The sequence below is a fragment of the Canis lupus genome, chromosome 34 (assembly GCF_011100685.1).
Source record: "Canis lupus familiaris isolate Mischka breed German Shepherd chromosome 34, alternate assembly UU_Cfam_GSD_1.0, whole genome shotgun sequence".
Lineage (NCBI taxonomy): Eukaryota > Metazoa > Chordata > Mammalia > Carnivora > Canidae > Canis > Canis lupus.
In genome coordinates this window covers 32,582,346-32,594,371 of record NC_049255.1, presented here as the reverse complement: position 1 = coordinate 32,594,371, position 12,026 = coordinate 32,582,346, and the positions used below count along the sequence as shown (strand labels likewise).

The window sequence follows — 12,026 nt, the reverse complement described above, 5'->3', positions numbered from 1 at the left end:
TGGCCTTTAAGTATGATAAGAATCTATAGCAGCAGATTTTGACCCTCAGTGGAAACATTTTCATATCATGTAGAATAAATTATACCTTCATCATTTCAAACTTCACTATCTCCATCCCACTGGTTCTATATGCATAATAAAAAGTTCATCCTGTTGCTTTTCCCAAACAAAAGAATGCTTTGTCTTAAAGGTGAATTTGAATCTTCAGTGATACAAAAACAGAAATATTAATTGGCAGTTGTCCTCCCTTTTCTCAAACAGATTCCAGGCACCAAAGATTTTTTAAAAAATTGGTGGCAGTTTCAATTACAGTACCTCATTACATACTTCTATTCATAGCACAAAATTTAGCAAATAGAAGGTTCTAATAAAGTGATGGCTATTTTTCTACTTTTGTTAAGATCACTGCCCAGCAGCCCCAAAGTAGAAAGTCTTCTGTGACTTCTCAGTGTCTCTAATGCCTATCCCTCTGTCTGGCAGGCCCTTCCTTCTCCATGGTATTTAGCCAGTAAATTCTCATTCATCTTTCAATGTCCTCTCGCAATTAACTCTTCAGTGTACATTTCCCCCAACATGCTCAGTTAAAATCATTCTTTATCTTTATTTCTAGAACACTTTATACAAATTTATATTATGGCACTTTTTACATTTCTATCTCTTGATCACATTCTTGTCTATCCTATTAAGATGTGAGCTCTGGAATAGGGGGTTATGTCTCCTTCTTTTGGTTTCCACCATACCTAGGACATTCCATGGCACATAGAGTGTGCTAAATGAATACTGTTGGATTAAATTATACAAATATTTTCAAAGAAAACAATTCCATGTTATTTACTTTTATCTAACTTTAAATACCTCAAAAATCAGAATTCAACTTTCCAATCACACTTTAATTCATTCCTTGTGAAGATCCTGATGAAACTTTTGCATACACGTAGCATAATGAAAGACGAGACATCAACCATTTTCTTGGAAACCTCTTTAGGGAAATAAAAATGAGATTTTTAAATTCACAAGACTGAAATCTTTTTTTTTATCAATTATTTAATCCCATTAACACAACGTTATATTTAAAATGTATTCATTCACTTTTCACAAAAGGAAAAATCTTCCAATTTATCAAAGGAAGGATTTGCTTATGTGTTAAGTTCACAAACAATTTTAGTCCATCAGGACACATTTATTGAATTATGTTTCCCGAGCAGTAAGACCATGGATTGAAAGTTCTGAAGTATATTTCTCCATAATGAATAATTTCCTTACAACAGAAAATGCCCATTTAAAATCCTCATTCAGTACAGAGAGGGAAAACTACATAGGTGGTGTAAATACTTTAGAGTGGACTGACAATTTTAGGTTTTATTTCTCAATTCTGTGGTTCTTTTATATCTGGATGAATGCATTATGCTTTCAAATTGATAACTAAATGAGATTTTGGTAAGATCGAACAGTTTAATCAGCTGGGTTAGTTTCCTAGGATTTAAAATAAGAGAAATCCATTCTCTCAAAATACAGTTCTGGAGGCTAGAAATCCAAAATCAAGATGTCAGCAGGGCCATTCTCTCTGAGACTGTGTGGAATCCTTCCTTGCCTCTGCTCAGCTTCTGGTGGTGATCTACCATCTTTTGTCTTCTGCTTGTAGATGCACCACTCGAGTCTTTGCCTCTGTTGCCATGTAGCCATCCGTATTCACATGGCGTTCTCCTTTCTTATGAGGACACTAATCATATTGGATTAAGGTCATCCTCTATTCCATTATGACCTTGACCTAACTAATCACATCTTCAATGATCCTATTTCCAAATAAGTCTCATTATGAGGTACTGAGAGATAGGGCTTTGATAAATGAATTTGGGGCAGGGGGCCCCATTCAATCTGTAACCCCAACTATGCTAAATTCTGTTAATGTACAACAAAAAGCCTCTTTGGTAGCAAACTGTAATTCATGCCAAAGAGAGAAAAATTAATCATAAGAATGCTTCTGTATTAGTAACACTAGGAAGGAACATGTGAGTGACTATTTAGATTATAGTTGTTACTATTTAAGAAACATCTCTCCTTTCCCTTTGATGTAGGACTAGTTTAGAATTAAGGCCAATAAGATAGAGTATAATCTAAAAATACTAGAGTGCTTTCTAGTGTTTATTATTTATAGCATACCAGCTATCTAATTTTGGACATTACTTGTGTTAGCAGCTAAAAAATAATCATGTTACTTTGTCTAAATGTGATATGAAATCTTACAAACATCTTAGTAGTCAAAGTTCTTCATGTTGAAGAGTATGACACGCACTTTCTATATATCATATCTTCTCTATAGGAAAAACTCTCTGAGAATATGTTTTTATGATTATGTGTATGGGCAAAAGTAATTATTTAATACATACAAATAAGGCAAATGAAGTAACTTTCATTCACATAGCACTTTAAAAAGTATTTATTTATTTATTTATTTATTTATTTATTTTTGAGATTTTTATTTATTTATTCATGAGAGACACACAGAGAGAAACAGAGACATAGGCAGAGGGAGAAGCAGACTCCTTGCAGGGAGCCCAATGTGGGACTCGATCCCCGGACTCTAGATCACGCCCTGAGCCAAAGGCAGACGCTCAACCGCTGAGCCACTCAGGCATCCCCATTTAAAGTATTTTAATACTAAATATTATGGTTCTACAGTCTGACTTGGATGACTTGCATTTAAAAAGAAGGGAACTGTGTTGCTCAAAAAGTGAATTGATCACCATTTAGCTAAGTTTTGGGAGAAAGAATTAGGTCTTATGTCTACTGTCTTACAGCTTTATGCTCTTATTGGTTTGCTACTTCCTAGAAATTTTATCTCCTTTTCAAAAGCACAGATTGACTGGGCCCTGCTATGGACAAGGAACTGAAACAGATGCAAAGTGATAGACATGCTGCCTACTGATAAGATGGTTACCAGTTAGATGGAGTGGTGTAAGATTTGCACAAAAATTTACTAACAATATACAGCACTAGACAGTAAATATTAAAAGAAAGTTACAATTAGTAAGTACTAGAAGATTCATGAAAAAAGACAAGAGACAGGGAGAACCAGAAACTGGACTGTAAACAAAGGATTTATGGAAGAGGAAGAACTTGAACTGGGCTTTGAAAGAATCAAGAGGGTTAAGTCCCATACAGAAAGGGGAATTGTTGAAAACTTCCAAGTAGGATAGTGGAGTGATTAAGGCTGTGTTTTAGAGAGATATATTTGGTAGTTACAATGCCTTTGTTCATGCTAGATAACTTATCTGAATCTTTTCCCCACTTCCAACCACTATCCTCACTCTTCTGGATGACTTCTCTTAGTCCTTAAAACCAAGTTCAGGTTTTAGAAAGCTTTTCTGATCTTTCCAACCAAGATAACACTACATCTTCCCTTTTCCCTACTGAGGAAACTTTTCCTTGTACCTTGTGTTTATTTCTGCCTAGCAGTTATATTATTATTTCATCTTCCTCAATGGACAAAAAACTTCTTGAGGTTAGAGCTATGCATATTTCATTTCTGTGACACCAGCACAAAGGATGCATCTGAAAAATAGCAGTTGTTCACTGAACAATTGTTGCTCTAATCTGAAGACTTTTGGTGTTCAAGATGTGTTGAAGAGAGAAAGACAGGAGCCCAAAAGTTCAGTTAAGAAACCACTGCAATAATTTGGCACAAAGTGGGTAGTGTTTAAAGGGGACAGGCTCACTGGGGATAGTAAGGAACTGGTGAAATAGAAAGATTATTGGAGTATTGACTAATGAGATATGGGTTATGAAGAAATAGATTGGAGTTTCTAAATTTGACATACTAAGAAAATGAGAAGACAGTGATTTCTTATTCTTTTGTAGCAGTCCTTAGATGTGCACCCTAGACTTCTAGAGAGTTCTGTGGTAGACTTCAGAGAGTCCTCGAAACCCTTGAAACTATTAGCGAGTTAATGTATAGAAGGTCTTACATATATTTTCCTTGGGAGAGGCTTCATAGTGGTCAATGAATTTTTGGTGGTCTTGGACTTTAAACTGTTAAATACTAGAGTTCTATTAAAAAGTATAGTAATAACTAAACAATAGCCATGGTCTTTCTGAGAGGTACCATTTTAAAAAAATATTGACTGATGTGGCATCTCATAGTATCTTTAACAAGTGTTGAAACAAGATCATGGAAAATAGAACATAATACTGAAGACAGAGAGCTTTGCCACCTTTTTACTACGTAACTTTAATTAGCTTACCTAAGATTTTTCTTTTATTGTTAAATGGGACAATGATAATAAATGCCTCAGAGTTATTGTGAGAGTTAATATGAAGTCATGTTGATAAGACTTTAGTATTCGATATTATCTCTTGTTCTTAATATTATTATTATTTCACTCAGTTTTGCACATGCTGAACATCTAATATAGTGCCAACACTGTCCTAGATGCACCTCTTTACCATACCTCAGTTAATCCTCAAGATAAATTTGACAGAGATCAGTTTCTATATACACATTACAGTTGAGAGACAGACAGGTAGCTATCTTGCCTGTGGTTACACAGCGAACATATGGCAGAGCCAACATTGCAAGAGTCAGAAAACAGGTGTAATATAGCAGGCACGAGGGGGAGCACAGAACAGAGCAAATGTCAATGACACTATGAGCAGCGAGGCATGTGGATGATGGAGTCTTTGGAAAAGAGACATCACCTTCTGTAGGACATGAAATATGTTCTTGCTGGGTTAGACATCAGTCCCAGGTTTGGCCACGTTTGGATCTCTAAACCGGTGAATGTTAGTGTTATGGGTGAGAGAAAGTGGTAAATGAAGCTGAATATGAGAATAGAAATGCCATGACCAGCTGCTGGAGGGATTACAAAATGTTCACATACTTTAACCTATTGGATACTAATCCAAATTGGAATCGAGTTTACATTAAACAGTGTCCAGATATGTTTTGTATGTGACAGAAAGCATTTTTAGTTCACCCCTTGAGGCTAACAGAGTTTTTCCTACATAGATACACACGTGCGCACACACACACACACACACACACACACACAGTCTAGGTGATTGGTCAGAAAGTGACAAAAACTACCATGTACTCATATAATAGTCTAGGTCTGCCACTGTCAAGGATTGTGTCACATTTTTATCCTCATGGGCAGACCTAAGATTTGGTTTGATTGGCAACCTGAACATTTCAAGGATGACTCAAGCCCACTGTATCAAAACCGGGATTCTAAGTATTAAGGATAGGGACCCCAAGGAGACCCATCCAAGACTTTTTGTCAATAAACAAGAGTCTTTAGTATAAGGGGGAAGGAAGGGACACCACCAATCCACAATAGGGCCTGCAGACCAGGAGTGGATTCATCTTAAAATGGAAATTCTAGGGCAGCCTGGGTGGCTCAGTGGTTTAGTGCCGCCTTTGGCACAGGGCGTGATTCTGGAGACCTGGGATCGAGTCCCACGTTTGGCTCCCTGCGTGGAGCCTGCTTCTCCCTCTGCCTGTGTCTCTGCCTCTCTCTCTCTGTGTGTCTCTCATGAATAAATAAATAAAATCTTTAAAAAAAATGGAAATTCTGAATTGTTTTCTTCATTTTCTGCACCTGTTGTCTGTGCTGAGCCCCTTTAAACCCAGTGGTTCTGTATGGCAGTAATTTGACAAAAGTTAATGTTTACATATGCGAAAACACTCATTTTATGATTACTTAATTGTTAATTGTCTATTCAGTCTTTTTGCTGCTTATTCTTTTATCTTTAGATGTATTCTTTTGACAATTTTAGATGAAGGTCAAGAAAAGGGGGAAATGAACCACATCTAAACATTAAGACTCACATAATTTGCAAGAGGCACATAATTAACACAGTATATATATTTATTGAGATTATGATTTCAAATTATATTTTGATTAGAAGGCAATGTGGGTTAGCACACTGACTTGGAATGGACCTGAGTTTGAATACCAGCCTTGTGGTTTATCTTAAACTTGAGACTGGAAATCAACCTCTTCAATCCTCCACCTTCTTAATTAATGGGAATAATGCTAACTTCCTCAGGTTTTTGTGAAGATTAGAAATTGTAATCTCTATTAAGTGTCTAACACATGGAAGTGCTACTTCACACCTGGCTATTCATGACTCCAGTAATTATGGATAATTAGTAATTGGCTGTAGATTATACTTTTATTAAATGGTTGAATAAGTTTCTATTGCTGTAGGTTTCATTGGACTATATTATGAGCAGGACTGTAGCTTAAATGAGTCTCCACCAATAATTAGGCATTATTAAAAGTTGTAATAAGTCTTGCAGGATTCTTGCCATTATCCTAAAACTATTATGCTAAAAATAGCCAGTTTTTAGGTGAACTAGAACATTTATTTTCCACCTTTTAGATGCCTACACTCCATTTAGTTGTTAAAAGGAGTGTGGTAATAAAAACAGGAAAAAAAATGAAAAGATTTCAAAACCATCAGGCTGCATATTATCTTTCTTAGCTGGAAGTGGAAAGAAAGAAGTTGAAAGCAGTGGCATAAAACAAGCTATTTTCATTATCGGTAGATTTTAATGCCCATGTTGTGGCCACCCTTGGGGCTCTGCATAAGTTAATATTTTCCAAAAGTACATAATATTTTACCAAGATATAATTCAGGCCCTGTACATTTCTGCCATAGCATGTTCATTTTTCTGAAGAATTATAATTAAAAAACTTGTTCAGTATTTGGCAACTAAAACAGTAATCTAATTGGACTGATTGCTCAAGCTGATTTCCAGCCCTGGGTATGGGCCTGCCTATTAGCTAAGCAAGGATCCTGTTCTCGACCAGCCTTGCCTGTATCCAAACTGGAGAGCACAGGGGCAAAGGCTCATCAGTTCAGGCTGAGCTCCTTAGGCAGGACTTGTCCTGGAATTTCACTGATGGAAGAAATATACAGAATTCCTTGTTCTTTTCTTTTTCTTTTTTTTTTTTTTTTTTTGTTCTTTTCTTTCATAAAGGTCCAACCTGGTTTTAAAATGCATGTCGATGTTTCTGGCTTCTATAGACTCAGGAAGTACTAGCTTTTCTTTTTTTCTTCTTTTTTAGTGAAATGGTAAAGTGAGAGTCAGTGTTCTGTTAACTTGGAATCACAGATCAGCCTGTGAGACTATGAGATTCTTTGGTTAGAGTCTTCACATCAGATAAATTGAGGTTTGATGATTTGAATGGAACCTACAGTGCTAACTTAGGGCCCTGCATAGGAAGTAGTGGCCAGCAATTTTTCCCCCTCCTATAATTTTTTATCTTTTATTTTTTTTAAATAGAGTTCGTTTTTGGTAATGACTCTAATCTTTTTTTTTAAGATTTTATTTATTTATTCATGAGAGACACACACACACAGAGAGAGAGAGAGAGAGAGAGAGAGAGAGGCAGAGACACAGGCAGAGGGAGAAGCAGGATCCATGCAGGGAGCCCAATGTGGGACTCGATCCCGGGTCTCCAGGATCAGGCCATGGGCTGAAGGAGCCGCTGAGCCACCCAGGCTGCCCTATCTTTTATTTTATTTAAAGACATTTAGTTCCCTTTCTATCTCTTACCCCTTTTATAGAACCTTTTGGGAAGATATTAGGTGTGTCCATAAATAGAAGGAAGTCACATCACTTGTGACAATGGATGGGAAGGATAATAGATTATTAATGTCTCTCTGTGCTTCAGTAGCCAACAATCCAAGGGTGGTGGCTCCTCTTCTCCTTCCATAGTATTTTGGAAGTATGCCAGGGACCATTTTTGATGGTGTGAAAAACAGAGTGCATACAGTTACTGGAGGGAAACTTTACTTTTCTAGGGAAGGAGCCAAGCAATTGAAAACTTAGAACTCTCACCCTGTTTTGTTAGATAATTATAACTTCAAAAAATGTAGTATTTTCTCCCCCCTTCCCACCAACCATTTATCTGGGAAGCCAGTTATTAGCAACTTCAGAAACTGCTCAGTGGAGCTGGGGGAAATGTAATTGGTCTAATGAAAACAAAAGATTTCACATTATAATCTCTTCCAAGTCATCCATTTTGTGGAAAACATTTTGGTAGCATATGTTATACAATTTTTCAAGACTTTTCCTCTTCATTTTTTTTTAACAGATTTAAAGTAGAACAAAAATTAGACTTCAAAGAAGCTTTGTATTCTTTGAATATGACCGAGATATTTAGTGGTGGCTGTGACCTTTCTGGAATAACAGGTAGTGTGATAAATAATTCTTATATTATTATGTTAATATGCTTTCTTAGTAACTGCTAACGGACTGATCTGAAAGAGCATTTGGCCCCAGAAAATACATACACACACAGTGACTAAATGTCACAGTCATGTTGCGCTGTCTGTAAACAAGCACTTTATTTTGCATTTAAGTCATTTTCCTTAATGAAAGTCAGAAAGCATTTCAGAATGTTAGATAAGCCTTCTAACCATGCTTGTAATAAAACTATGTAGGTAAAGTATTATATGGGCTTTTATTTCAGCCCTGTTTGGATTTCCTTATCTGAATAATGGGAATTACGACTTTGAGACTCTCATCTACACGGAGCTAATAAAACTCTTATAAACCAATTTGCAAATGTTAATTTGGTAATACTGGAGCCCATGAAATAGGCATCCACAAGCTGCTGGATGACGAACACAATGTAGAAATTGTAATGCCACAGCTTGCAGATTTAGCTTGAGACTAACAACACATCTGAGGAGATGGAGCTTTTATGCTAACTCACACCTGGGAAACGGCACATGGCTAAGATGCTCACTCACACAACAAAGCCCTAGACAATCTTTTATTTATTTTTTTCTTGTCTTGGCAATACCGGTGGTTCAAAAATATCTAACTAAAGATAAAGAATAATAAAATAATAAAAATATCTAACTAAAGACAAAGAGGGCCAATTCACCCCAAGTTTTTTTACCCTCTTTTAAATTCAGTCCTCTGTTTTATTAAAAGGCCAAAAAAAAAAAAAAAAAGAAAAAAAAGACAAGCCTGTCTGTCTGATGGGGTTTTGTATCATAACATGGAAATATTGTGTATTCCTATGTAAATATCTGAGCTTTGGAGAAGTATTCATTAATTCATTCACTCATCAATTACGTGGGTAAATGAATAGAATGAATGAGCTTTCCTGGTGGAGGAGGTGGGTGGGGTACACTGGTGACAGATGTTCATTATTAGCTTCACACATAATTTAGCTACTTGTTCTCACACTGACAGATCTGACTTCTCTGACAATTTCATCAGCAATCAGGAATGAGGCTGTCAACGTTAAATACTGCCACGGCAGGCTATCTATGTGTGCCCTGGAGCACAGCCACCTCACCAACCTCAAGCACCTCTCCCCTTTAGCCTTCTTTCTGGCCTTCAGAGGCTCACTTGCTGTACATCAGACTTTTCCAACAGTCACTCAATGTACGAATTCCCAACAATTTGTGACTTCTATAAAATCTCTTCTTATAGGCAGATTTATCATGAAAATACCTCCAAAATGCTTTCTAAAAGCATTTGTGCAAGAGAATAACTTTAAACAGAGAAAAACAAACATCCAACCTTTTCTGCTCTTTCCCTCCTGGGAGAGTTGCCGATTTGAGTTGCTTTCACTACTTTGGTTCTAATTTACTGCTGGAAATAAAATAGCCAGAGCCATCACTGGCGCTATATCTGGTCATTAGGAGAACAGTAAGTTCCCTGCTCTCCCCACTTCTCACTTCTGCAGTAAACATTCACTAAAGCTACCGTGAGCCAGTCCGACACTAGTGCTGTGGGATATTTACACAAGACCTACCATCTTACACTTACCTAATTCACAAGCTTTGAATGAAATGTTTTCCGGAAGTCACTTTCGGAAACTTGGAGATGAATATTTGACTTCACAGTGCTATTACTTCTTGTGTTACCTTTAGTAAAACCTTTAAGCTGCCTGAGCCTCAACTTTCTAATTTGTAAAATGAGATAATACATCGTAATGGTGAAAATAAATGAAAGAATGTATGTAAACCACTTTGTCCAACATGTGGCACATAATAGATACTAAGTAAATGGTAAAAAAACAAAAACAAAAACACCAAAAAGCCAAGTGGGGCAATGGCACATTACTATTTACTTGGACATCTTCTAGCAAAGCTGTAGAAGGCTTCTTGTGCTCTTAACTTGACAGAGACATTCTTGGAATTTTCATAGAAAAGGAGGAAAATTATTACAAACGTGAAGAAATCAGTGACTTTATGGAGTCTAGTTTCCTTGTTCTCGTCTATTCTCTGTCAGGTCCCATTCTTTTCCAAAAATCAGGCTTTATTTGTGGTAAGACAGGATACATGAGACCAGAGACTTAATCTGAGGGCCATGGAGTCACTTGACCTGGTACCAGTGCTAAACTGGGTGAAATTCTCCGCTGCACCCTAATGTGCTTTTTGTTCTTCACTCATGGCTTGATATGGGTCTCTAGGTCATCTTCTCTGGATTCCATATGTGAATCCTGATTTACTCTAGGCAGCCCTCAGGAAAGAGCATGCTTACTTGCCTGATCCTGTACCAGATCATTCTCTTGTATTTCAAGATGTGCATGTCCCCTCTTCTCCATCTTATATGTTTCTATCATTGGACATATTCATACCCATGGTTTATTTGTTTGATAATATTTATTGTAAGCCAACCACATGCCAGGCAGTTCTGTAGGGATGCATAAAATGGACGGAGTTCTGCTTCTAGTGAAGTATACATCTGCTGATGAATAATTAATAAGCAATTAGTTAATGAAATGCTGAGGTGATGGATGCTGTAAATTAACTAAAATATCATGGAATAAATAGCGATTAGGTCAGATGAAGGCAGAGTTAGGGTGGGAAGTAACATTTTTGTTGGGACCTAAAGAACGACAGAGCCAGTCAGGGAAAGTTCTGGGGAAGGGGGTTTTAAGTAGAAGGAGAGTTAGGGCTATGGCCTTGGTGCTTGATGATGAGCTGGAGCTACTAGATGAGGAGAGGAGGGTAACAGATGCAGATAAGAGGTATTCAGGGGCCCAGATAGAGTGATGACAAGCAATTTGGAATTTATTTTTAGGAAGCCATTTTTTGTGCAAAAGTCCCTTCTATGACATCTCTTTATCTTGCCTGATGGGCTTTACTAGTCGGTCAGCTGCCAGAGCTGGGTCCCCTTTACTATAAGGTATTGCTACCCGAATCCTTGTAAATCTGGTGGTTTTGGTGGAGCCCGTCTGATCACATCAGGTTTCTCTCCCAAGAGAAACAAAGCTCCTTTTTCTCCTTCCTCTTCAAGTTTCAAGGCCCATCGTCCTTCCTCTACTTTCTGGCCACCACTGAACCCAAGACCATGCTTCCGTTGTCTCTTTGAGGAACACTGTCAGATCTAAGTGGTCCTGACACAGCGGGAATGGCTGATGGCTTCTGAACTCATGGCTTCACTTCCCCCTTCTCAAGAAGACTATCCCTGCGGGTCACAGGATCAGAAACGCTTCACACACACATCAGTTCCACCAAGGGGAGAAGAGGGGCATGTTCTCTCAGCTTGTATCCACACCGGAACAGAATGTTGTAAGACACTATCTTACACTGAGAAATTTGACAGGTTTTAAAGCATGGCTCTGAAGTGATTTTGTAACAGATGACAAAAAAGCTCTTTAGACTTTCATAGCCTCACCAGTCTTGAAAGAAAGTAAATTTTGTTTTAAAGTCAGATCAAAACTGAATACAGAATTTGAAAGGCAAGTTGGCTTTGAGGTTGAATACATAGGTGGGATTAATTCAAATCTGTAAAGCCTTTTTCATCTTGTCTGTGGACCGTAGCTAAGGGGGGCAAAACCTTCTGTCCATACAGATATTTCACTTAGTGGGATACCTGATTTGAGGCTTATCCCCTTCTATCTCTGCCTTTGTATCCGGGCTAAACTTGATCTTTCTCTACGGGTCTCTGTATCATTTCTGCAAGAGCTAAACTACCTTCCACCTCTAGCAAATTAACTAACTTGGGAAGAATTTGTTGTTGTTGTTGTTTTTTCTGTTCTTTATTC

General features: G+C 37.4%; 1 protein-coding gene across 3 annotated transcripts in view; it reads left to right on the top strand.

Annotated features, from left to right (window-relative positions):
- SERPINI2 (serpin family I member 2) overlaps positions 1-12,026 on the top strand; it is a 32,944-nt gene that overhangs the window by 12,900 nt on the left and 8,018 nt on the right. For all 3 annotated transcript variants that reach the window (XM_038583807.1, XM_038583805.1, XM_038583806.1), the window contains one exon: positions 8,106-8,203. In XM_038583807.1, the coding sequence (XP_038439735.1) occupies positions 8,106-8,203 (98 nt within the window). The remainder of the gene's footprint in view (positions 1-8,105; positions 8,204-12,026) is intronic.